The following is a 27,642-nucleotide window of genomic DNA, read 5'->3' on the forward strand; positions in this document are numbered from 1 at the left end:
AGTATTAAGTATATATATTGAGTTTATTTCATTAATATTGGTGAGTGTTATTTACTCCGCCAACTAAACTTCCAAAGCAAAGTCATTGTGCATTCTCCCAGCGATGGTATGTTCACATTATGAATGCTATTAATACCTCCGCTCTCCATGGTGAATGGTATTAAAAAATTAAGTATATATTAAGTATTAAGTATATATATATATATATATATATATATATATATATATATATATATATATACTAGCCTACAAAATATAAAAATCTGTGCCATTAAAACAACCTTTATTTTAAACGCCAAGCCTAAACAAATGTATTGGAATCAAATCTGAAACAGCACTAACGTTGGGCTCGTGCATCTCACATTCTTAAGTGCCAATTTTTTGCGATTACATTTGGATGCTAACTAAGGCTTCATGCTTAAGTCAGGTCTTAAATAAATATACAAATAAATCTGCATCCTTCACATGTGGAGAAAATAGTTTGGAATAACAGCAAGTAGACAGGTAATGACACCCTTTAATGTACAACAGACAAATTAAAATTAAGCATAATAACTTTTAATATGTTTGGCTGACTGATTTACTTTAATAATGAGAGCTGCGTGTGAAGTTAGCACTGCCAGAATGTGTTGTGTGAGCAAGCGATGCACCAGCGCGATCACTAGGATTGTTTTCCTCAGCAGCAGAAACAATACTTTGTCATTTATAGTCATACAGATAAAAGTAGGACATTTTTCAAAACGAAAAAAAGCTTCTTCTTTTTTTTCCCTAAATTTAAAATGACTTTAAAAAGAGAATGCTCCTTATATATTTCTGACACGCTCCACAAACGAACCAAAACACATCTGATTCGCTTACTTTTAAAAGTCTACATTTAGATTATTTGACATTAAATGCATTCTTACTTTGGAATAAATCGCAGCATGTTTCGTGATAAAAACATGACTCACAATCCAAAAAATACGGTAGCCTATAGCAAATTATTTTGTGGACCCCCTGGCACTTTGAGAACCCGGTACCTGTTGTTTTGAGTTATTCCTTTCACTCTTAATCTGAATTAGTTGACATTACTAGAAAATTGCATGGAAACCTGTTGCACTATACCATTTTAGTGAAACTAAACACGTTAAAGGGGTCATAATATCCAATTAAAAATTTTCCTTTCTCTTTGGAGTGTTACAAGCTCTTGGTGCAAAAAGAAGATATTTAAATTTGCAAAGACTAATGTCTCAAATCCAAAGAGATATTCTTTATAAAAGTTAAAAGTCAACCACTCCTAATTATTTTACTCCTAACCAAATTTTGCAACGGCTTATTCTAACATGCTCCCACTTAATGATTTGAGCAGATTTTCATAATGCTGCCCAAGAAAGAAGGTGTAAGAATCCACCCGCCGGCCCAGAAAAGCCGAATCCAGTGGCCGAAGGTTTAATGTATATTCGGTCTTTTACTTGTGCTTCTGAATTTATCAAGATTAATTTGACATTTTAATCTAGATTGTGTTCAATCAGACTTCAATTACACATGATCATTAAATTCGGGCAATATTTCTATCAAAAGCTGATCACAGATATCAATTGTTTATTAATTTAGATATTTAAGTATTCTGGAAATACCATACTTTCAATTATTCTTTCATTAGTGACCAGGTATTACACAGGAATTGCACTCGGCCGATAGTGAAGCCACTGACACAAACTCATCAGTTCCAAACTTACTCAGAGGATGTAGAGTGGTTTTAACACCTTTAAGTGAGCTACACCCTGCAAGCTCATAAAAAAGTGTATTTTCCTCTGTAACTATAGAGCTACACCTTCTTAAGCCAGTGACTGTCAGAAATCAGAAGTATGGAATACCAAAGCTGCTAATTTTAAAAATAAATAAATATACAAATAAATGTAAATAAGAATAAATATATAAATAAATATATAAATAAATATACATATAAAGGCAAAAAAACGAAAATAAATAATTTATACATTTATTTCCATATTTATGTATATATTTATTTTTTCCATATTTATTTATTTATTCTTTTATTTATTTATACATTTATTCATTTCTACATTTATTTATTTATACATTTATTTATTTTTACATTTATTTATTTATACATTTATTTATTTCTTCATTTATTTCTTCCTACATTTCTTCCTGCGTAGGGTAATGAGGAGGGCGTGGTTTACCTCAGACATAGCAATCGAGCTCAGAGTAAGCGAAGGCGAAGGGTTGAGGCCACAGTGATGCCTATTGTGTGGCGAAAAACAATTAGTATAGCTCACTGACGTTGATACGGTCTGTGACTGCGAGGTATATGGTCAAAATCCTAAATCTTACTGTGTGACATGGATAGGCTACTCTTTATTCCGGACATGGCCGTAGAACATCGTTTGGTCTGGATTTGTAAAATGTCCTGGGCTAACAAACATGAAACAGGGACTCTGCAGTGCTTAATTTGTAAATTGCGAGTCACATTGGTCAGCAGTTTAAGTGATTGTCTGCATGCATCAGTTGCTTTTAGGGTCTGTATGTTCATGAATAACATGGAAATGCCATGCAATTTTAAAACAACAATTTCCAGGCCTAAAAACGTTTTGAAAAAGTTGTGGAATTTTATTTTACAAATCTCTGTATAATAGAGTCCTAAATTTCAGTGGGGGACTGTGTAGCTATGCCGCATGGTTTTAATAATTCTCGCAGCTTTCAAGTTTATAATGAGGTAAATTCCTGCATTTATTCAACATAGCTTGTAGGTTTGAATAATTAAATTAATCCACGCAAAATTTAAGATTAAATAATTCATTCGAAACCAGTCTTCGAATCCATGAACTCTCTCGCGCGCTTCTCATCAGCGCATCTCGTCTGCACAGTGACCTGCAGCACGCTGCGACACAAGAATTCACTCGCATCTCGGGACAGCTGACAGAACAGTCACTTGACTAATTGGGTCATTGTTGCATTGTCACAAAAATTTATAATTTGCACACATTTTTAAGTATTTTAAGCCATATGGTACTCGAGCGCTCCGAAGGCTGTATTATGTGCTCTCACAGTCACATCCAAAGTTTTTGGCCTACAGAAGTTTTTACAAAATTTAACAATAAATAGCTTCGATATTTGATCACTATGGTTGGTTACAAAGACTTTACTATTCTGAAAATAATAACGAGATACAAACCTGTAAATATTCAATCGACTTTTCTTAAATTCAAAACAAAATATTAATGCATTCGTAATTTCCATTTCTGAATAGTTGCTATATGGTCACGCAGGTTTGCGCATTAAACTCATGTCCCCGAAAAATAGTCTATCAACAATTATGTTGTTTTCCTGAACATGACCCCTCTCTGCCAACTTTTTGAACATTTGGTCATTTATATACTATTATTATTATTATTATTATTATTATTTAAATAACGCATAGGCCTAAATAGAAATGATCAGAAACAAATCCAAAGCTGATCCGCTTTAACACATCGAGTTGTTTTTGATTCGGTGTATTTTAAGGAATCAAACGAGTGGATTGAACGCACGCATTAAGACAGTGTCTTTCTGCCACCTGGTGTCTGTTTTAGTTTCATATTAAACGTAGGTCTATCACTTCATTGATTCCATCATGTCATATTTATGTCTTCAAAATGTAAAACACTTCATAATATTTCTATGCACTTGTAGGCTAATTGCTGTGTAAATGCATTAAGATCTCTTCTGTATTGATGGCTCTGATGAAGCTCTGGTTGGATTTTAGTGGTAGGCTAACTGCCCTACAGTCTTCTCCTCTAACTGAATTTATCGATGTGGATTTACGTGACGTTCATACATTTAATAAGGTTGCCCCTGGACATGAGTTTATGGAGATAGGCTAAAGATTACCACTGCTTAATAGAATAAAAAAAATGTTCAAAAGCATTGGTCAGTATGCTTGCGTCGACTTCACTGTAGCCTAAATCTGCCCTGCTTCCTTTCCGTGAGTTCTGACCAAAAAATGGAAAATATCAAGCGCTTCAGTCTCAGAGTCCCAGGGCTTAATTTGTGCCGCAACACGCCGGATCCGGATCCAGATCCGGCACCTCCGAAATCTGATCCGGCACCTCATTTTGGCGGATCCCCCTCCTCCAGGGGCGGCGTTTCCATATGGCAGACAGAGAATAGCAAGATGTGCCGTGAAAAACTATCCGAAATTCATATCTCTATTATAATTCGTTATTATTATTTATTTTCTTTACTCAAACACTATGTCTGTAAAGGCTAATGTTTTTGTGTGTTTGAAGACTGGTTTTTCGCAAGCCAATATAGCCTACTTTTGTACGTTTTAAATGTCCTGTGCATAAGCGCTTAATCGTTTATATCATGAGATTTTGGCCAAGTGAATTAAACAACGAGAAAAACAAATCGCCCATATAGCAACAATAAATGTTATATAACCTGTAAGAGTTGATGAAAGCGTATAATGCGATGCACTTGCCTCAGATGCGCGCATTCTGTTGACAGACACAGATCTCCTCATTCGCCAGCAAAAACCTGTTTACTCCATTTGAGCTTGTTTTTCATATAGCCTCATGTTAAGTGCAAGTGTCCGATACAATACCAACACTGACGACACAGTGTTGTTTAATTATCGATTTTTTCCCCTTTTCTTAATTTTTTCCCCCATGTGTTTAAGTAGAGTGTGCCATGAAATTGTTTTATTTGTCAACAGACATCATATTGTGTGTATTTGATTGCTTAAGCTCAACAAACTACGAAAAATAACTCATATAATAGGCTACTCGCGAGGTGGCTTTATACGCGTGAACTTTGTATGTGACTGTGAGGGGCACATAATACAGCCTTCGGAGCGCTCGAGTACCATATGGCTTAAAATACTTAAAAATGTGTGCAAATTATACATTTTTGTGACAATGCAACAATGACCCAATTAGTCAAGTGACTGTTCTGTCAGCTGTCCCGAGATGCGAGTGAATTCTTGTGTCGCAGCGTGCTTCAGGTCACTGTGCAGACGAGATGCGCTGATGAGAAGCGCGCGAGAGAGTTCATGGATTCGAAGACTGGTTTCGAATGAATTATTTAATCTTAAATTTTGCGTGGATTAATTTAATTATTCAAACCTACAACCTATGTTGAATAAATGCAGGAATTTTCCTCATTATAAACTTGAAAGCTGCGAGAATTATTAAAACCCTGCGACATAGCTACACAGTCCCCCACCGAAATTTAGGACTCTATTATACAGAGATTTGTAAAATAAAATTCCACAACTTTTTCAAAACGTTTTTAGGCCTGGAAATTGTTGTTTTAAAATTGCATGGCATTTCCATGTTATTCATGAACATACAGACCCTAAAAGCAACTGATGCATGCAGACAATCACTTAAACTGCTGACCAATGTGATTGTGCGAGTGCTCCGTCACCTCTCCCTCCTGTAATCACATGCATCCGGCATCCGTTACCCCGCTTTGTTCCGGGACCTCGCAATTTACAAATTAAGCACTGCAGAGTCCCTGTTTCATGTTTGTTAGCCCAGGACATTTTACAAATCCAGACCAAACGATGTTCTACGGCCATGTCCGGAATAAAGAGTAGCCTATCCATGTCACACAGTAAGATTTAGGATTTTGACCATATACCTCGCAGTCACAGACCGTATCAACTTCAGTGAGCTATACTAATTGTATTTCGCCACACAATAGGCATCACTGTGGCCTCAACCCTTCGCCTTCGCTTACTCTGAGCTCGATTGCTATGTCTGAGGTAAACCACGCCCTCCTCATTACCCTACGCAGGAAGAAATAAATGAAGAAATAAATAAATGTAAAAATAAATAAATGTAAAAATAAATAAATGTAAAAATAAATAAATGTAGAAATGAATAAATGTATAAATAAATAAAAGAATAAATAAATAAATATGGAAAAAATAAATATATACATAAATATGGAAATAAATGTATAAATAATTATTTATTTTCGTTTTTTTGCTTTTCTATGTATATTTATTTATATATTTATATATTTATTTATTCTTATTTACATTTATTTGTATATTTATTTATGTATTTATTTATTTTTAAAATTGGCGGCTTCGGCATTCCATACAGAAGATCCCTGATGGTGTTCCCTATGGAGCTAGACGAGTCTCAAAAAAGATAAATGCACACACTACATTCACATACACACACACAGGATTCATAAATACAAACACAGGATACACAAATGCGCACAAAATTCACAAATGGACACACAAAATGTAAAAAGCACAGAAGATTCACAAATGCATACAAAATTCACAAATGCACACAAAATTCATAAATACACACACAATTCAGAAATGCAAACAACATTTACAAATGCACTCAAGATTTAGAAATGCACAGGACAAGATTCAGAATTGTATTTCTGATGCACACACAAATATACCTTGATTTACTAACTGCTTGCGGTCTGTGAACTTCACTGCATTTGCATTTTTTTTCAACGGGGAATGATCAGCAACCAATCAGATATCTCCCTTGTTTTAGCCAATCACAAGAACGCGGGGGTTTTGTTTACTTCTAAGCCAATCACATGAACGCGTTCACACAGCGCATTTGTGTATCCTGTGTGTGCATGTATGAATCTTGTGTGTGCATATGTGAATGTAGTGTGTGCATTTATCTTTTTTGAGACTCGTCTAGCTCCATAGTTCCCCATGGTTCATCCATTGGTGCTTCAGTATGATCTGTCCTGAATGCAGATTTGTGGAAATTCCACTACACATTAATCTACTTGAAAAAGGATTTCATAAAAGATCAGAATAATTCAAATATAACAATTTATTATCAATCAGGTAAATATGTATTATGCCTATTTACATAGTCAATTCAAATATATAATTAATACAACACATCAAATTCTCAAAGATAAATCTAAGAGTGAAGGGTATTTCTCATTATACAACTTTTTACCAAAATACAAAATTTTACCAATCGCACAGATACCTTTAAAATGATACCAAACATGGAGTGGAAAAAATTACATATTCATAAGATATAACATGGCATATGAATATTCTTGCTTTTAGGGATTCAGAGGCAGGGAGGGGAGAGGAGATGAAGGAAGGGGGTCGTAAATGAGCAAAGAGATGTTGTTTGCTCTCTTTGAAGATTTCTTCTGCAGATCAGTTTTATTGTTTTGTGGTTTTGCGTGTGGCATGGCATCTGTTTTGAGTTCCTGAGTTTATTGTCTTCACAAGGAATTAATTTCATAAGGAAATAATTTCACTCCTTTCAGTTTTAACTCATTAAAGCCCTTTGCAAAATGATTCATGTTTTTACTATAGTAGCCATAGTTCATCTAAGAGTAAAGTATCCAGAAATGTACTAATCTCTCACTATAGTAACTGTAATTATGCTATTTGTAGTAAAACTACAGTAACCACAAATTTAACATAGTTTCATTATAGGAACTAGTTAAATTTTTGTAGTTAAACTATGGCAATACGGCTTATATATATATATATATATATATATATATATATATATATAAACTTACTACTTACTACTTAGGCCTACTGGTACTTAGCTACACACTAAAAAATGTTGGGTTAAAAATAACACAACCAGTAACCCAACTATGGGTTGGTATAGCACCATCCCATATGTGGTTTATTTTAACCCAATGAATTCCTGTTGGGTTAAAAGTTACCCAACAGTTGAGTTAATTATTTATATTAATTAACATCAGTATTTTTATAAAAATTACTTAACACAACTATATTATGAAACTACTTTGTTGTAAATTACAGATTTTATTTTAATATGCAAATAAGACATTTACAAATGTATTTTGAAATATTTTATTTAAATGTACAAGAATGTGTAGAAATACAACTGACATTTTCAAGATGTACAAATGTGTCAATTCATATTCATATCAAAACACAAAAATGTGCAAATACAGTTCACAGCTGTGGCCTTATGGTTAGAGAGTTGGACTAGTTTCCAGAAGGTTGCCGCTTTGAGTCTCTGTGCTGACAGGAGATGTAGGTGGGGGAGAGTGAATAAACAGCACTCTCTTCCACCCTCAATACTCATGAATGAATTGCCCTTGAGCAAGGCACTGAACCCGGAGTTGCTCCTTGGCGCTGGAAATAGCTGCTGACTCACTGCTCTGGGTGTGTGTTCACTTCTCACTGCTGTGTGTGTGTGTGTGCACTTGGATGGGCTAAATGCAGAGCAACAATTCAGAGTGTGGGTTACCATACTTGGCAAATGTCACGACTTCACTTTCAAATAAAATTAACATAAAATCAAGTAATAATATGCTAGCTGCTGGACCTACTGATGATCAATGAAATAAAAAGTTTTTTTACTAAATACAAAGTTTTTAAGGAGACAGTGTGAGGAAGGAACTATTAAAGACTGTGTGTTCCAAAAACTCTCAAATGGGAGCAGAGGGCATTAGGTAGTAGATGTCATATAGAAAGAAAGATTTGAAACACAGGTCGACTGCTTGTAGTATCGTCTTCTGTTCCATCGCCTCCCTGTTTACAATAATAAAAACTTGGGAGGAGTTGTCACCAAGCACCAGGACATGTGGATTCTGGATTGACTTGACTACACAGGGCACTGTAATCTTAACATATGATTTTGCAGTGTTGCTTTTACTTACAGGTTGAATGTCAATGAAAGACCGCTTCATTTCCATGGATGATGTGCACACCATTTTTCCATTTGTGCAGTATGGTGCAGATGGCAGGATGGCAGGAAGGGTTTTAAAGACAATTTCTGCACGAACACCTTTAAATGACAAAAGTACAGAGAAAGCACAAGTAAAAAAAAAAAAACAAGCTTATACAGTTTACATTTTTACAGTCTTTGTGGGGATCTACTATCATTTGCACTAAGAGACAGACTAAACCAGTTTTCACAAATTTGGCTAATGTGAGTAAATTTTACCACCCTTTACCCTTTGACTGATTTGGTCATTAAGTTTAGACTTGTAGGGAGGAACAAAAGTACACTGTAAATGATCCGCTGAAAAGCGGATTGCCTCACGACTGCGCTCTTTTCTTTCGTCTGGGTTTTGAACTTTTATAACAGAAAATTGCAGGTTTATTCAAACGATTCTCACAGAGTCTGTTGTCTGTCGCATGACTGATGTGTGAGCTCAGCTCTCTCGAGCAGCTTCTTTCACTGGTCCGATCCGATAAATGGTCCGTGCAGCTTTTCTAACTTGATTCTAATGATTTAGTCAAACTTTCACATTTCACCATACATTTTTATTAACGCTAAGAAATACTTATCTAAACGGTTTTGCAACTAATCTTTTTATGTATTAAGGCTAGCCAACAAACAGGAACAGCATTCATGTACAATCGATCTGATTGTGTGGGGGAAAAAATGGACTAAAGGGAATTAAAACTTTTTTAACGTATAAAAAATTACAATTAACGTATCAGTACACATTACTTAATGTTATCACAGTTATATCATACAATTATATTAACAGTTACTTACCTCGTAATCATGCAGGCTGCTGTTGATGTCTGTTGAGTCGCTGACTGGATCGTTAAAATTTGAACCAGAGTGAAGAGGGAAACATATTTAACCCAACAGCTGGGTTGTGACTAAAAATAACCCAGCGACGGAAAAAAAATTACACAACAAATTTTAAGATAACCCAACACATTGACCCAATATGTGGAACCCAACGGTTGGGTTAAAAAAAACAACCCAACGTTTTTTACTGTGTACTTAGGCTAAAAACTGGTCAAGGAAGTATGTAAATATGAAAATGATTTTATTGTCAAAACAGTGCACATAAATATTTTATTTTATTTTATTTTTTTAATTTTTGCAAACAAATGATCAGTAAGTAGGCTAAATGAACACAGGTTAAAATGTTTTTCTTTTTTACTTTTACATTTTTTACAATTTTAGAATCTAAACTGGGAATCGATAAGAATTGAAATCAAGAAGCAGAATCAGAATCTAAATGGATTCAATTCAAACAATACCCAACCCTATCCACAACTTCATGAAGTTTGAGAAATTCACTGATTTCTGAGCATTTTATGAACACTGATCAGTTGATGGCAAAATTCAATGTGCAAACCCATGGACATAATTTGTTTTCTTTTCAATGTTTGCTTTATTTGTCTAAAATGAACCATAGCCTTCAATATTTCTTTAAAAAAGAACTTTGTAACTTTTAAACTAGTATTAAAAGGAGTTCAGTGAAGTTGTAAGAATGTTAAATAAAAAAAAATAAAGATGATTATCTTTATTCAGTTGTTCCATTTCTATAGGTTTTATATCATAAAAGCTCTTAATTCCAAAGATGCACTCTACATGTTCCAGTAAAATAATGCCATAATTTTCCCTAATCAAAAGTGCAGGGGTCGATTGCTGTCTTTTCAAAATCGCAAGGGTCATGACCCCCCTGTCCCCAGTGTCAACATCTGCTGAATGTTCTATAACAAACACACATACATACACTTTTGTTTTAAATTTGAGTATTAGTTCAAATTATAGTAATTATTTTCCCAAATTTGTTTTGTACTGTGATTCATATTGTAAAGTTCTTGGCGATGTCCAAACACTTCTGTATTTGGTAAATATTAATTTGAATTGTCTCTCTGTTCTTAAACAGGTGCAAAGATGAGAAGGAAAATCTTTCAGATGATAGTGCTACTTCTGACAGGTGTTGTATGCCTGGTCATTATCATGAATAAAAACAGTTTTGAAAATGATGAGCAAACACTGAAGAGCAAAGACAGTTTCCCCAGATACGAAACCATCCAGCCTGTGTATCCAAGTTGTCAGCAGAATATGTCTGCTTATGATGTGAATGGATTTTCTACCCTGCCAAATCATATTAAAGACTTCCTGCTTTACCAACACTGTAGGAGTTTTCCCATGCTTCTTGACATGCCTAATAAGTGTGGCGGACCCCAAAACTCTGCAAATGTCTTCCTTCTGCTGGTCATCAAGAGTTCTCCAGAGAATTACGATCGACGAGAAGTTCTGCGGAAAACATGGGCTAAAGAAAGATTGCACAAAGGTGTGTGGATCCGGAGAGTCTTCATTATCGGAACAAGTGGAACAGGCTTTGAGAAGCAAAGGTTGAATAAACTATTGAAGCTGGAGAACAGTGAGAACAAGGACATTTTACAGTGGGACTTCAATGATTCTTTCTTTAACCTCACACTGAAGCAGATCCTTTTCTTAGAGTGGATGGAAAGATGGTGCCCACACACCAGATTTCTTTTAAATGGAGACGATGACATTTTTGCTAATACGTTTAACATGGTTGAGTATCTTCAAGGTCAGACGGGCAACGATGGAAGTAAACATCTCTTTACAGGGCACCTCATCCAGAATGTAGGTCCTATCAGAAATCCTTCAAGTAAATACTTTGTCCCGGTGCAGGTTCAGGAGTCTGAAAGCTATCCTCCGTACTGTGGCGGAGGAGGCTTTCTTCTCTCCGGCTTCACGGCCAAAACAATCTACAGCATGTCTCGTTCTATAGATCTGCTGCCCATTGATGATGTTTACATGGGCATGTGTTTGCAAAAGGCTGGCCTCAAACCTACATCCCACATTGGTGTAAGGACTGCTGGTCTGCATATCCCTGCTGAAAATGTAGACAAATTTCACCCTTGCTATTACAGAGAAATAATTTTAGTCCACAGATTTCTGCCGCACATGATTTTTGTGATGTGGAATGAAATACAAAACCCACGTTTGCAATGTGGAAGCACAAAATCCTTATAAAGTCTTATAAATTAACAGGGAGTGTGATTACTTTAAAATGGAAACATAATAGCTTGCTGGACAATGCAATAAGACTTTTTTAAAACATTCGAAAACATGGCAAAATGATTGCCTTTTAAAAATGTAAAATAGTGCTCTGTTGCACTTCAGCTATAAAGGGTGGTTGATTCCTTTCTCAGCAATGGTGATTATAGTCTTCGTAATCTTTATGCTTGTTTTTAAGCAACCTGAGAGTGCTTCTCAGTATATAGATATATAGAAACATCTATATTCTCTTTAAAATCTAATTTTATCAGGGGAATTAAATGCACTCTGAGACAAAAAGATTGTCACTGAAAAGTTGTCACTGGGGCAGTACCTTTACTGCTATTCTGCTATTCTGACAGCCTACATTTCTCCAGACTGTCTTAGAAGCAGCTCTTCATGTAAATTTCAATGTGCTTTAGAATATAAATTATATTGAAAGACTATATTTTAAACACACTTGTCTGGAACAGTTGGTATTAGTAATACCAAATACGACCTTCAAAGGTCAAATAATAATAAAATGTGGTATCATGTACATTTACTCATGGTGTTGGTTGTGTAGATGCGACTTTGTTTGCTTTGCTGTACTCCACTGAAGTACGACCCTCACTCAGAACAGTTCACGCTTACATAACTCCAGTACCTCAACGCTGCTATAGCTTTGCCAGTCAGCTTATTTATAAAACTGAGATGTAGTTATAATACTTAAAGTTATAGTTCTCCCAAAAATAAAAATGATGTCATTATTCACTCACCCTCATGTTGTTCCAAACCTGCTTGCAATTCTTTCCTCTGCTTAACGCAATGACAGATTTTTTTTTTTTTTGGGGGGGGGGGGGGGGGGGGGGGGGAATCCCTTGGCTAGATTTAATGTCAGTAATGTTTATTTGTCATGTTATTTATATTTCAGTTCAGTCATTTTCCGGGTACCTGTATTTTTTATCTATGAAGACTGAACATGTTTATAACACTGAGGTAGATTGTAAATCTGGGGATTTCCAGCTTATTGTTAGTGGATTTTTTGCTGCTGTTTGGTGATTTAACCTAGCAAAAACATATTTATTACACATACACTTATTTGCTGTGTTTTGAAGACTTTTTTTTCTCACAATGAAAATTTACAATAACTTTATTTCTCACCTTACAGCCATGCCATTTAATAGACAGCAATTAAATCTTAGTAAAGCAAATAAAATGAAAGCAAATAATGCAGTTTTGTCAGGGTTTTCTTGTGCTTACTACACAATGTTATGTTTCTGTATTAGTGTGGGATATTTTTATAGGCAGTTTGTCTGACATTTCTTTTTTCCTGTTGTTGAAACAAGTCTATTATTCAGTATGCATAAACATAAGAGCATCCAACTGTGCAAATTAAATATACTGAAAGCAAAACAAGTTCTCTGGTTGTTTCCTAATTCCATGGGTTGGCAGCCTTTTGTTCATGAAGTGCTATTTTTATTTTTCTAGTTAATCACTACACCAAGTTCAGGAATAAAAAAAACAAACATAAAATAACATAAAATAATCATATTTAAACCATATGACCCATGTTACCACTGTACAACTTGATTAATCAAAAGCTTGTTTATTTGATTGTATCATACAAATAGAGCTGAATCTTTTCAGAATCTTTTTAAACTTTGACCAAACCTCATTTGGTCAAAGTTTATTTATAAAGCACTTTCTTTAAACAAGAAGTGTTTACCAAAGTGCTGTACAAACATTTATAAAATATAACATCAACAGAAAACCAACAACAAAAAAGTGAACGGCTCTCACACTGTGTTTAACAGCAAACTGTAAAAGTACATTTTTAAACCAGATTATGGGTCTGTCTAATATATAAAGGTAGATTATTTCAGAGTTTTGAAGTAATTCGTCTTTTTGAGTGACATAATTTGAGATATTATACAACACAGTTTTCTACTTAGGACAAGAGTATTTCTTGCATGCCAGTAATTCCCTTTATAAGGATTAAAATAACGGCAGCACTCAGTCAGCATGGTTCTTATCACCTGAGCACAAATAAACTTTCAGAAAAACAAGTCAAGGATTTAAGTGCTCAAACAAATCATTAACTATTTTTATGTTACAGGACAACAACAAAAAATAACCCTTGGTTGTTCTTTGTTCCCAACAGGAACAATTCTGGGTGCAGCAGCCCAGAATAGACATGAATAGCGGAAAACGGGTTTATTGTTCCATTACATTATAATATATTTCTCGGAAGACCTTTCAGAAGATGAAAAACACAATTCATAATAATTTTTATGTGACTTTTTGTGCTTTTACAGTTTTCTGTTGAAGCTTGATTGCCTTATTTATTGCAATTGCTGGAAAATGGGTAACCTGAACAAATTATTATCTCATTGTTATAGATTTAATAATAACTGCCACATCAAATCAACATTTAAATTTACACTTTTATTAAATGTCGTCTTTTATAATGTTTGAAAAGATATCATTGAAAAACCTGGTACAAGTAACATGCTTTATGCCTTAAGTTCTCACTCTGCAGCAAACGGTTTATAAGTAATTAAATGTATTATAAGTATTTATAGAGGTTAAACCCTGATATTGCAGAATATAAATGGAAAATACGTTAGAGGTTAATATACAGTAAAATTGCCTTAAATAATACAAATATTAAAGAAAACAAATATTATTGGGCTAAAATTACAAAAGCACAAATATATATTAAGTTTTCTTCCACATGTTGTTTTCTTCGTATTTTGTATGTTTGTTTACAAGTGTTTCGGCTGTTTAATATTAGGATTTTGTTTAAAATCACCAACGCAGCCCCACACTACAACATTCAAGCTCAGTGCATCCCCCACCCCTGAATATTAATTTACATTTTACGATCACATCTAAACCCCCCCCCCACCCCCACCGAATGTGATTTTGAGGGGGCTCCATAGCAAATTCAGTGCACAGGGCCCAGTATTCCTAGCTATTGCCTTGATTTTGACTTTATCTTTGAGAGTCAAACAGTCCTATGCATTTTATTAAGGAATACAATTAAACAGGTAATGCTAGTTCTGTAAATGTAACTTAACTGTGAATATGCAAGCTGATCTACTGTAACTATGTTTTGAAAGGAAACAAAACACTTAAAAAGCTACTGTAAGAATATGTCCTAAAATCAACTCAATTGTATATGAAATATACATATATGTTGAAAATAGAGTGATCTGTTTAGGGTAACTATAATTTTACCCCTTACAGCCCTCTCTCTCATCTAACAGGCTATTTTCAAACATGTCCTGTAGAGAGGAGAAGCTTGGTCTGTCCTCGCTGTTGAACTCCCAACACTGCATCATAATACTGTGCACCTGAAAGAAAACAAAACAAAACTGTAACTTACGTTACCCTTATATTTGTTTTGTACTTTAGCTATCATATGCTTGGTGCATGAACTTGATGTCTATGCACAACGGAACTCAATTCAATTGGTCAATGTGACCCATACAAAAACATTCATACAGAAATCTGTTTTTATTTTCACCTTTGGTGGACACTGAGATGGCATTGGTAGCCTCCAATTATCCTTGAGAAGATTAAGAAGATGGATAGCCATGGACGGACTCTGGACATAACTTCCTATCTTCTGCATACACAGCTGCATCAAAGGATTTACAATAAAGCAGGTTAAACACGTTAAAAGTTCTGGAACAACATAAATTGAGCTGACGATGACAGAATCTTCTTTGTGTGTGTGTGTGAGTTTCTCAAGGTGACAGTCATTCATCTACTTCCTCCCAGCCACTGTACTCATACAGTAGCAGCATCATTATATGGAGCTTCATTTACTCACTCTTTTGGGGTTTCGACTGATGTCGCAGTAAGAGAAGAGCTCATGTAGAACAATGCCGAAACTCCATACGTCTGACTTTTGGGAGAATTTCAATTCTGAAATGGATTCAGGTGCATACCTGAACAGTATGGGACATGAAACAACAATGTTGAAACATAACATAAGTAAAAAAAAAAAAAACATTAGAACTTTGGCTAATGTGTTGGCAAGTTATGAGGTTATCTGGTCTTTAATAATGTTCTCAAAGCAAAGACACAAAAACATTATTTATACATCTTTCATGGAATGTTTTTAGTTAACATTTCCTTTAGTTGTGTTTTTTAAATGGTGCTACCTGTTTCAGAATGTTCAGAGAGCATTCAAAAGTAACGTTCTTATAATGTTCGCAAAATGATAAAATTGAATGTTCCCTTTCCATTTTTTTTTCAACCAATTGGCTGAAAACTGGGTATTGTGGGTATCATTAAAAATGACTGTAAAACAACACAAGGATTACGAGCTAGTGAATGTAGATGTGAAATATTATGAATGATATTCAAATATATCTGTGACTCTTTTTTTTTTTTTTTTGCTTGGTTCACTCCACGGGTGACAAAAATAATATTACAGGTTAGTTCAGCTTCGATTATGCATTAAAAGATACATAACCAAGATTTCTGAAACATTTTAAATCTGAATGTTTTGTGCGTTCAGAGATAACGTTCTAATTATTTTAAGGGAATGTTAGCAAAACGTTCTAAGAACTTATTTTGTTTGCTGGGTTGTGTGTTTGGATTAAATGTATTGCACGCCAATTGTGTTTTCTACCTGAACTCTGAAGAGTGTGATGTAATCCTTACCAGAAAATAGGGCTTTCTCCTGGCTGCGTGACACGGTAGTACTCTTTATCCACTGGGATGATCTTCGTGAGCCCAAAGTCGGCAATTTTCACCAGAGTGTCACTGGCGACTAGGATATTGCGAGCAGCTAGATCACGGTGAACATAACGCATGCTTTGCAAGTACTCCATCCCCTACATAAGAATGTTACAGAGCTGTTTAGATGTGTAAAGATCCACAAACAAATTAATAAACTGACCTATGATTAGAAAAAGGACTGAGTGAACCCTCTATAGTTTGTACTATTGTTGGTTAGGCTGTTTGTACCTTACAGATCTGCGAGGCAAAGAGCAGCAGTCTTCGGGTGCACACGTTCTGTCTGTGCTTCTCCATATATCCAATCAGACTGCCGAACGGAAGATATTCCATCACCAGTTTTGTGCTGAGTCGGCCTGTGAGGAGTTCAAAAATAAGGATTATTGACTATTAACAGGTGTTTTTCACATATTTCAGTTATGCTATGCATTGTTTTGTGTTTTAGGGTTAAAGGAATTGTCCTGGCGGGAAATTACCAGTGCCTTTTCTATTTTTCTTACAGAATGTGTGCCGATTGGAAATTGATTGGTAATCATCAAAAGTAGTCTGACCTGCGCTGTAGCAGATGCCCTTGTATTTGACAATATAGTCACAGTGCATGGAGCTGATGGTCTGGATCTCTTTCTGGAAGTCTGCCATGTTGGCCTGTTTGTCTGGTTGAAGTTCCTTGACAGCTACCAGATCTCCAGTGTTATCACCCCACGGATCATAACGACAAAGCTCAACACTGCCAAAGTTACCCTAAACACACACACGTGCACACAGTTAAAAACATCAGCCTTCATTTTTCTCTCAATTTCTGTTTGGAAATCAATAGTTGCACTAATAATCATCACTATTTGGTTATGAAAGTGAGTTTGAATTGTGAAAGAGCAAAATGCATCATGATTTTAAATGAAAATTGAAATAACTGCAACTAATGCATTAAGTTAAGAAAACATAATGTAATTGTAATCTATAATTGTAATGGTATCATCAGATTCTCTGTGCTTTTTTTGTTGTACCTTTCCCAGGACAGAGATGAATCGCAGGTATCGCTCCTCAAAAACATCCTGTTGTTGCTTTCTGAAGATGTTCGGTCTTCTCCAGAAGCCATCGCTCTTGGGAAGTGTGCCAGTCGCATGAAGGATCTCATAATCTACAAATTGTTCCCATATGTTTTATTACAAATCTAGCCAAGATGTATGAATCATTATTTCAAATATAACCAGGAACACATGTTATTAAACCATTTGAACCTCGATAATAATCAGAACTATTATTTTGTATTATTTTTTTAATAAAACAAATTATACCATATTTTAATATATTACTTAGATGTCAAAAATTAATAAAAACACTTACTAGTACATTATCATGTATTAAATATATAAAAAATTTACATTTTGATACTTGTATATTTGTATACTTGGAAATATTTAATATAATACGAGATGTATACATTAAATAACAAACAAATAAATGTAAAAATTATTTGAAAATAATAATACATTCATAACATGTATTTAATAATTTAAATTAATAACATATTTAGTATTGTATATAAAAAAGATATACCAACAGTATAATAATAACAGTGTCATGTGAAAAAGGGGGCGCTAACTGGCCTTAAAAGCCAAGCCACAATTCTTCTTTTTTTTTTGTCTGAAGGTGCTGGTGTACATCTTTGTGTTACCTGAAGTGATGAGGCTGTTAAGTTGGCGGATAATGCTTCGGCAGGACGGTCTGAGCTCAGGCTGGTACTGCATGCACTGAGAGATCAGGTCGGCCAGCTCAGCCCACTCCAGAGCAGGCAGGTTTGAGAAGCACTCATAAAACTGCTGCTTCTGGATTCAAAGGACAGCAGCTGTTAGGTACCACAACACCATGCTGGAGACACATTACCTGAGTATATTTTACATTTTGTGGCTTTTTATCTGCAATGTATAACAACAACCTTAAGAAAAAATTACATCCTTAAGAAAATGTACACTTAATTCATTATGCTGTGTTCTATAATAACATGAGGTGTCTGTACTTGTATGGGGTCCAGGCCCTGCAACGGAGCTTCTCCATTATTGAAAATCTCCCACAAGGTTGTCCCAAAACTCCACTTGTCACACTCCAGTTCAATCTCAAGTGTATCCAGAACCTCCGGGGCAACCCATGGGATTCTGTCTAACACCACTGGATTCACAGAAATGTGCATTTTATTGTATTATACATAGTCATGTTGTAGCGTATTCCTGGGGTGCAGATCTCAATTCCTGGAGGGCCCCAGACCTGCAGAGTTTAGTTCCAACCCTGCTTACTGTACATACCATGTAGTTTAAAAATAAGCCTGAAGGACTTGATTAGCTGGATCAGGTGTGCTTATTAAGGGCTGAAACTAAACTCTGCAGGGCTTTGGCCTTCCAGGAACTGAGTTTAACACCCTTGGTGTAATATAATCCCAACTGAAAACTGAATAAAGAATCTATTATTATTCTCTCAAGTATTCTTTTAAAAATACTAATTATTCTAGAAGTCAGCGGGTTAAGAGTAAAATGAATTTAGTATTCATCTTCATTGTTTTGACATTCGATTTAGTGTGTAATATAATTACCGTCTTTGCCCAGCAAGGCCATGCTGATACCAGGGTCACTAAGTTTAATGAAGGGCGAGTTATCAGTGGATAGGTCTCCCTCTCTGGCCAACAGCAGATTCTTTGCACAAATATTCCCATGTGCAATTTTCTTCTCCTCCTGCACACGGCAAAAAAAAATATAAAAATAAAAATAAATAAGGGCTGGGATGCATCCCCTCAAGTACACAATTCAATCAATATGAGCTTTTAAATGAAAGATTCTTGATTCTGCAGCTTTTTGATTCATTTGGCTCCACAAAGGTTATATCCTTTTAATATTATGCATAGTATGCATATATACCTCTTTAAATTAATGTTCAAAAGTCAATGAGATGGGTTTATTTAATTAGTATTTTCATCCAGCAAGGATATAAATTACATTTTAAAATCAATAAAAAATCTATAGAAAACAGGTATTTTAAATTGTAATAATAATTCACCATTTACTGTTTTTACTGTGTTTTTGATCAAATGAATGTAGCCTTGTTGAGTACAAAAGACGTCTTTCAAAAACATTTTTAAAAATCTTACTGACTACATTTTGAATAGTATTTTGTATCTTATATTATAGGGGCATGTTCTCATTTGCGACTGTATTAAATGTCTAGCTAAAACCAATAAGACAATAATTATGTTCATGTTATGGCTGATTGGCAATAAAACTAAAAAATCTGCTTATTTAAAATTATGCATTCAGCAGTAGCTAAAAGCAACTTACACTGCATTCAGGCTAACAATTTTCTCCTAACATGTTCCCCGGGAATCGAACCCCTAACCTTGCTCTTACTATGCAATGCTCTACCACTTGAGCTACAGGAACACTAATTAACCATTTAATATCCAAAACAAAAACACTGAAAGCAATAGTTGTCAATTTTTATTAACGTTGTGATAATTAATTGGATTTAAAATGATTGGATGGCTGATCATTTTGATGTTTGGTAATGAAAAAATGTCTTGTGACAGACACAGGGCCGTGTAAACCTTTAAAATATTTTCTGTAATCTAGCACTATTTCTTTAAATTAACCCTAGATTAATAGGAAAGTAATCTAAAATTTAAACAACTGTCAAAAATGTAATGCTCTATATTGACTGGTAAATATAAACCAGTACTGATAAATTAAAACATAACTGATAAACTTCCATATTTCATAATCAGCAGCCAATTTATCATGCATGAATATTTCTCACCAGGAAGTTGAGAGCACAGGCCAGTTGTTTGGCCACGTCTAATTTCCAACTGACTGACACAGACGTGCTCCTCTTTAGATACAGGTCCAGTGCACCATGCTCCACAAACTCCTGCACCATGATGTCTGCAAGGGTCAGAGGAGGACACACTTTACTGACACGACTGTATTCACAGGCACTTCGACAGGCAACCAGCGTCACCAAAGACCCTCTAGATCCACTCAGAGTTCAAGAAGATTCAAAGAGCTGAGGTCAGTACACAGACTTTTAATTGCTTTCTAAGGGTTTGCCCTCTTGTGTTTAGACTTTGATAAAAGAGTGTTTCTTAAAAAGCATAAAACACTTACTTTTGGATTTGTGCACACTGATGCCATATACCAGGAGAAGGTGCTTGTGGGAAATTTGACTCATCAAACTGGCCGCCTCAAAAAACGACTTGAAAACAGCAGTAAGAATAAACCATTAATCACGTGGCTCAAAAATTTTTTTTTTTCTCTTCAGTCAAATAAAGCAAAACTATTATTTCCACTTGCTCATTAATTCTAAGTCATTGTTGTCATTTTTTCTTTGCATTTTAAAGGCATTTGTTAAATCTCTCATTCATTAATACTACAGTATTCTGAATCAAGCAGAACATTGTCGTGAATTGTCCCGTAATGTGAAATGCAAATTTCTCTATGCCAAAGTAGCTATTTGAGGAAGCGCTTTACTGGATATTGTCTTTTTATTGTAAATTAACGTATTCAGCATTTGTTTCACGACTGAAAACACACCTCCCAGCAGTTTTTATGATTTGCATCCAGGACCTTCAGAAGAACCTCTGTGGAGTGTGTCACTCCATCCCGCTGGTCTGTCTTACTGCCTCTAAAGATATGCGTGAAGGAACCTTGACCTAAGCTTTCGCTCTGTCAGGAGATAGAAAGTTGTTTGACTTGAGCTGTTTTGAGATTAGACATACTGTTTTTAAAATTCATATTTTGAAATCTCTAAAAGCAAGCACTTTCAGTTGCTTTCAGTCAACGGCTACAGTTTGAAAATAATAAATAAAGAAATAATAAATAATTGTAAATGAATAAATAGTGTTTTCATGCCTTTAAACTAGCGACTTTCATAAATGAAAACATACTTAAACGCTTATAAAAATGTATAAATGTACCCAGGTGAGATCCTCATGTTTAATCATGTGGAACTGCATGTGGCTTGGTTTGTGTCTCTGTAACATGGGGGAACTGGGCATCTCAGTCATACTGCTGTTACGAAGGATGATCATGTTGGTAAGTTCTGCAATGAAGACAAGACAGAGCACAATAAAAATAAAGAAATAAGTTATATATATATATAATATGTAAAAATAGTAAGAAACAGTACAATAAAAATAAAAAACCTTAAAAAGATTTAAAAAAAAAAAAAAAAAAAAAAAAACTTTTCCCCAAGTTATATTTTTACATTGGTTATGCAGTTTATTTGATTAAATATGACATGTTGAAAAAAAAAAAGGAAATCCTCTTTAAATCCCAAAGAACCCTTGCTGTCTATTTTTTATATACTGTATATAAAAGATAACCATTAAGATGTAAAAAGCAAATGTTGAATAGAAATGTTCCACCTTTTGGTCTGGGTGGGCAGCACTTGCCCAGGGTGACGGGGATGTCTGACATGAGAAGCGTGCTGTGCTGATAGAAGTCTGTGAGCTGTTTTAGACTACAGAATGAGTTGTGGATCCCGGCCAGGATAAACTTCTCATTTTTTTCTATTAGACAGTCCTTGTAGTCCATCCCTAAAGGAGTCTGTTGGAACATCCAGAAGTTAAGATATATAACAACGGAGTCTAGTCATTAACAGTTCTAACAAAATAAAATGATCAAGTTGATTGAGTAATTCGCATTATAATACTACTAAGCAGTAATACATAGGAAGTGGAGATTGGAGTTATGAATCATGTGCTTTTGTTTTGTAACTTCCTGTTGAAACCCAAAGGCTGGGGGTTTACGCTGTTTGTATGAGTCCAGCAAGACTGATACCTGTATGCAAACAGTGAGGAAGTACTTGTCAAAGTCCTTGGGACTGTGACGTAACAGGAACATCCCATTTTTGGCTCCAGCTTTCTTAAGTTTGTGCACCGCAAACTCGGACCTTTAGAAAACACACAGACAAAACTGTGTTTATTACTTAGTCATTTCCTCTCTAATTGTACCATATGGTGAAATATGAAACTGAGTAGTACGTGATCGGGCCATGGCAGTAATTATGTATGTCCTCCAGCAAGCTCGGCGGGGCAACTTCTGCACAGAAATAGTGAGTCGAATCTGTAGTCAACCTAAAATATCCATCAACCAGAGATACAAAGGACAGAGCCTCAGTTAGGGTGTGGAACTCAGCCTCCTATTGGTGAAAAGAGAAACAGAATACACAATTTAAAATGAACTTCTATAAAATGAAGAATTCAACAAAAAGGACAAGTTTGAATTTAGTTTATTCATCAAACCTTGGTTAATCAAAATGGCAAATGAGTAACTACCACTGTTACTATCAGTGGAGAAGTTTGCTTCCTTTTCTAATAAGTTTATGTGTTCATACTCAAAAAAAGTGTGTATATATATATATATATATATATATATATATATATATATATATATATATACATACATATATATATATACATACATATATATATATATATATATATATATATATATATATATATATAAATGCCACTACCATGCACTGGTCGTCCTGGCGTGAAAGAGTGACCACCCTTCCTTCCAGGGGCATCTGATCTTGAGAAAGACGCTTAATACTAATGTCGGTGATCTGGGGGAAGTCACAAAACGTCTGCCATTCCTGTGAACATATACCAGAGGGAGCTCAGTAAATAACAGAGTGCAAATCTGCTGTACATAGACTGCCATTTAAAAGTTTAGGGTTTATTGTTAAACATTATCACAGTTTAAAATAACTGTTTTCTGTTTTAATATATTTAAAAAATCATTTAATTCTGTGATAGAAAAACTGAATTTTCACCAGCCATAACTCCAGTTTTCAGTGTCACATGATCCTTTAAATCATTCTAATATGCTGATTTGCTGCTCAAGGAGTATTTTCTATTATTATCAATGTTGAAAACAGCTGTACTGCTTGGTATTAAAATGTGGAAACCATGATACATTTTCTTCAGGCAAAAGAAATGCTACCTGGCTCTCTTTGGTCTGTATCTGAATCCCTCCTTCTCCAGACACTCGCACGGATTTGACCCTATGCTGCTCACTCTGCTCTAACCATCCAGAGTGATGCAAAGTGAAGCTTTCTGAACCATAATTCGGCTCCAACCCACTCAGCTCCATCAGGTACTTCAGCTTAAGGTTGCGTTCACCAGCCGGGCATTTGCTAAGCTTCTTTAGGAAACGCTTCAGCGTTTTTCGGATTTGATATCGCGCCAGGCGGCTCATACGTTGTATATCTTGTCTGTGGGTCTCTGGGAGGCAGGACTTGTAGCTGGAATGAGATTTGACATTGAAATGTTATGTTGGATGTACACCATCCACCATCCACTTATATGAGACTTCCTCAGTTTCTCATGTTACCTTGTTGTATTGCAGATCTCACCAAGGCTCTGGTTTCTCTCTTTAGCCATACGCCACAGATCCAGCACTGCCATTCCCAAACATTCCTGCTGCAAACTCAAGGCAGGTGAAATCCCGCCACGTCCAGACACAAAATCACTGCGGGACTGAAACAGGTAGACTGTACAGTCAGACGGGAAGGTAAATGATCCCGAATAGTTGAGTCAGCATTTTTATGGCACATTTAAATTAAATGATTTGAATCATACAAATAGTTTAGTGAGCGAGCATCAGCAGGACAGAGGCACATAAACCTGGGTGTTCATTTTACATTCAAGCAGATTACTGTGCTATACCTGAGCAAAAAGATAGTCAATGACGCAGTAGTCCAGTACAGCACAGATTCGTCCTCTCCTGAGGCTAAAGCGGTACGATGCTTTGGACCCTTGACCAAACCAGCTTAAGAAGAAAAACCTTAAACACAGAAATAAGCTTTACAATTACAGAAAACTGTCAATTTACATGTTTATCTCTAAAACACCTTTCACTTTCTTACTATTGAATTTTTCCACTAGCAATTATTTTAGTTTTATTTGTATACTATTACAGTATTTATTAATATTTTAAGTTTTCTTTTGTTTTCAGTGTTTATTTTTATTTCAGCTTTATTTCAGTTACCAAAAATTTATTTTCATATTTTTCAGTTCACAATGCAATGGTCAACAATGCATATCAGAGCATCACCGAATAATTCTATAATTTTAGTAATTTTACAATGAAAATATTCTGTTATTGTGCATCATTTTTTTCACATAAGGTGTTAAATAACTTTTTTTTTTATTTGTATTTTTTCTTTACACATTATGTGTCATATTTATCTTATTTATGCTCTTCACAGACATTGTTGTCTTATAGTACACTAAAGCACACTAACTTTTGAAAAAACTTTATTAAGTCCATAATTTTTGTTTGTGATGGAAATGACACAACACTTGAAATAAACATTGATATAAATAATTATGAAGTATTGACATTTCAGATTAGTGTTACTTTACTCACTTTAGTTTATTATTTCACTTTTTTACATCATCACATCATCAGTTTTAAATATATAATATGATAAATTTACTTTAAGACTGAAGTCTAGGTCAAGGACAAGGTTAAAGATAAATCTTTACATAACAGGCATTTGCAAATTAAATGAAAATGAATGACATGAATAGTAAATAAAGAAACTCAAATAGTCAGTAAGAATAAGCTATTTATAAATAAAAAATATGATTATTACAGCTGTTTACCTCACTCTGTAGTGAACTTTGACGTTTTCCTCGCTCTTAAAAACATGAGTTGGTGGATACCAGTATGACAGGTCCTCTGATCCCAAAGCAAACAGGTTGTGGAACACAGGGCGAATTCCTAAAAATATTAATATTCCATTCAGTTAGTTCTAAGGCTGGTGCACAACCCTTTTAAATGTATTTAATTAAAAGATTAGAAAAACCAAACATATGAGCAGATTTTAGTTTAAACTGTCATTTCTATGCAGAGACGTACAGAATCATCTAAAAGATAGAGGTTGACCTCATAAAAGTTATCATCAACACTGTTGTAATGCTTGTTGCACCTTTATTTAAAAAGCTTTTTAGATACTGACAACAGATGTATATAACGGAAGATTTTGACCTTTGAACAACAGACATCTTTAACCCGTTTAGATTATGTTGTGTGTGACAGTGTGTTAGTGTCTCACCGCTGGCTTTAGCAGCAAGCGCACACACGCTCTCCGCTGTGATGTGTCCGGTGGGGATGGTGAAGGTGGTCTCTGAATTTAAGCTGGGGCTGTAGTACAGGTGCACCTGAAGGGCAGAGTCATAGCTGGACTTCTGACTGCCAGCCCTTTCGCACTTCATCAAGGGCACCTCTTCCTCTTTACTCATGGTCTTCTCACAAATGAAATCTTCTGATTGGATGGAAAGGACTAGATCATTTCATCTCATCAGATGCAGTTGTTCATTTACCACAATTTATTTTCCAAAATAATGCATGCAACTCAAAATAGGGTGTAATTAAAACGATACAAATGGTTCTTTCTGATAAAAAGTGAATTATTTTGATGTTAGAAGCGATTGTAAAGTTTTAAATGAACTCTGATGTTCTGTTTGGGGCTTTATAAAACCATTTCAACATGTACAAAAACATTATTAAGGCATTTGGTTGACTTTTGCTAATCTCATGACTGATTATTGATAAAATGCCAATTTGATCACAGATCCTGAATAATAATAATAAACTAAAATGTTACATTTCTTCTGCTGGGGGTCTCAGAGGCACTGGCTATAAAAAACTGACCTTAAACAGAAGCATTGTTTCTGTTTAGACAACAGTTCCATTTTAGAAAAAGTGTATGCACTTAGGGATTCAACAGAGGGTTAAATTTAAATACTCATTAGGGTCTAATCATTAGGACCCCCGAGACCCCAAACATAAATACAGCAAACTTGAGCTCAAAAGAACTTGAGATCTACTCTAAGCAATAGACAAAGCAGAAGCCGATAGCAATCTACTGTAAAGCAGTGGATTATTTTTAATGCCAGTTCTTAGAACCGTGATGCTCATATGCTTGATCGAAGTGAGCTCATCCTTCTCATGTTGACGATCTGTACTTTCCGCAACAAACTAAATCAAGGGTGTTTTCCCGGATATTTCCTAAATTAAGCCATTAACAGTAAAGAATTTGATATACATAAAGTATTTTAAGTTAAGGTTAGTTTACACAAGTTTAATTTGGTTTCAATAATGACCTTAGCTGTTAAATTTATAAATAAAACATACTATTACAGAAATACATCTGTTTATATTCCAATAATACAATAATACGAGTACAAACAAATATGAAACATACAACGCCACAGTCACAAAATGTATGTTTGTAGTCACATGACTTCCACTGGCATATGCTCAGAAATGGCAGTTCAGTTACAAGGTATTTATCATTTTACGATTCTAATAAAGACAACTGAGAGGTGTTACCTGAAGTTATTTAAGAAGAAACATTAATGATTTGTTCATGTTGATGCGAAGAGCTGTGTAAATTTCACTCCGGTTTCACTGTTGTAAGCCTCTGGTGGGAGGGATCAAATGAGACTCATTTCCGGCAAGAGGCAAACCACAAAGGCACATCATTTCCAGACTACTTTAGCAAGAATGATGCCACTTGATGTTTCTTTAGCCTACTGGTCAACCTTATCTGGCATCTCAGTTTCTAGATCTGTGACCAGGTTATAAACTGAACACAGAGCCACCTCTGCATATCATGAAGTGCAAGCATTGTGTATTTTTAAGTGTGAGAGAGAGAAAGAGATAGAAGGTGGGAGGGTGTTTGCTGGAGCTGCTGGGTTTGTTGCTTTCTTTACGTGGGAAGAGTGAAACTGTGGTTTCCTCTTTCTCTGCTAGTGAGCGGTGGGTTTGTTATTTCTGCCTGTAGAGCACAACTGAGTTGTATCTTCCGTTGGTCTGATACAACCAAGTGCCGTTTGAAACTCTCATGTTTTTTGTGCAGCTGATAGTAGTGTTGACATTTGAGTTTATTGTGAACGTGACCGGGGCACTCGATCATTCTACAGCTTAACTGTGCGATACTGGTATAAAATGATACAAATGTTCAAAATATGCTTTAATTGTACAGCCATTGTTTCAAAACATAAACACTGGTGACTTTGGGGGGTTTGTCGGGCTTCTGTCACATTCATGTGTCTTTTCTTAGAAATGCT

General features: G+C 35.2%; 2 protein-coding genes across 6 annotated transcripts in view; one reads left to right on the forward strand and one right to left on the reverse strand.

The window, feature by feature from the left end:
- Positions 1-12,112, forward strand: part of LOC132114806 (N-acetyllactosaminide beta-1,3-N-acetylglucosaminyltransferase 3-like) — a 33,774-nt gene extending 21,662 nt beyond the window's left edge. For all 3 annotated transcript variants that reach the window (XM_059523136.1, XM_059523137.1, XM_059523138.1), the window contains exon 2: positions 10,633-12,112. In XM_059523136.1, the coding sequence (XP_059379119.1) occupies positions 10,633-11,756 (1,124 nt within the window). In that variant the 3' untranslated portion in view covers positions 11,757-12,112. The remainder of the gene's footprint in view (positions 1-10,632) is intronic.
- Positions 12,113-14,186: 2,074 nt separating this feature from the next.
- Positions 14,187-27,178, reverse strand: LOC132114807 (tyrosine-protein kinase JAK2-like). Of its 3 annotated transcripts, none has more exons than XM_059523141.1 (24): positions 26,903-27,178; positions 25,623-25,829; positions 25,171-25,288; positions 24,229-24,346; positions 23,894-24,039; positions 23,504-23,804; positions 23,031-23,153; positions 22,537-22,694; positions 22,334-22,445; positions 21,919-22,099; positions 21,469-21,593; positions 21,086-21,217; positions 20,660-20,747; positions 20,313-20,437; positions 19,099-19,237; positions 18,532-18,680; positions 18,190-18,340; positions 17,519-17,652; positions 17,066-17,255; positions 16,746-16,870; positions 16,440-16,612; positions 15,601-15,718; positions 15,292-15,405; positions 14,187-15,118 (listed from the first exon to the last, which is right to left on the reverse strand). In XM_059523141.1, the coding sequence occupies exons 2-24, from the start codon at positions 25,807-25,809 to the stop codon at positions 14,999-15,001; spliced, it is 3,327 nt and encodes a 1,108-aa protein (XP_059379124.1). In that variant the 5' UTR covers positions 25,810-25,829; positions 26,903-27,178; the 3' UTR covers positions 14,187-14,998. The 3 variants fall into 3 exon arrangements, with proteins under 3 accessions (XP_059379124.1, XP_059379123.1, XP_059379125.1); XM_059523140.1 differs by having other exon boundaries at positions 25,623-25,832; XM_059523142.1 differs by lacking the exons at positions 25,171-25,288; positions 25,623-25,829; positions 26,903-27,178 and having other exon boundaries at positions 23,894-24,053; positions 24,229-24,332.
- Positions 27,179-27,642: the final 464 nt, after the last annotated feature.

This window comes from Carassius carassius, chromosome 34, assembly GCF_963082965.1.
Source record: "Carassius carassius chromosome 34, fCarCar2.1, whole genome shotgun sequence".
Lineage (NCBI taxonomy): Eukaryota > Metazoa > Chordata > Actinopteri > Cypriniformes > Cyprinidae > Carassius > Carassius carassius.

What these genes read in the sequence shown, in the direction of transcription:
- LOC132114807 (XM_059523141.1), bottom strand. Translation starts at nt 25,809, where the DNA reads ATGAGTAAAGAGGAAGAGGTGCCCTTGATGAAGTGCGAAAGGGCTGGC. An exon ending in ATCATAAAAACTGCTGGGAG is followed by an intron (nt 20,748 to 21,085) that starts GTGTGTTTTCAG and finishes GCTGTTTTCAAG; the next exon opens with TCGTTTTTTGAGGCGGCCAG. An exon ending in TAACAGCCTCATCACTTCAG is followed by an intron (nt 17,653 to 18,189) that starts GTAACACAAAGA and finishes AACAATTTGTAG; the next exon opens with ATTATGAGATCCTTCATGCG.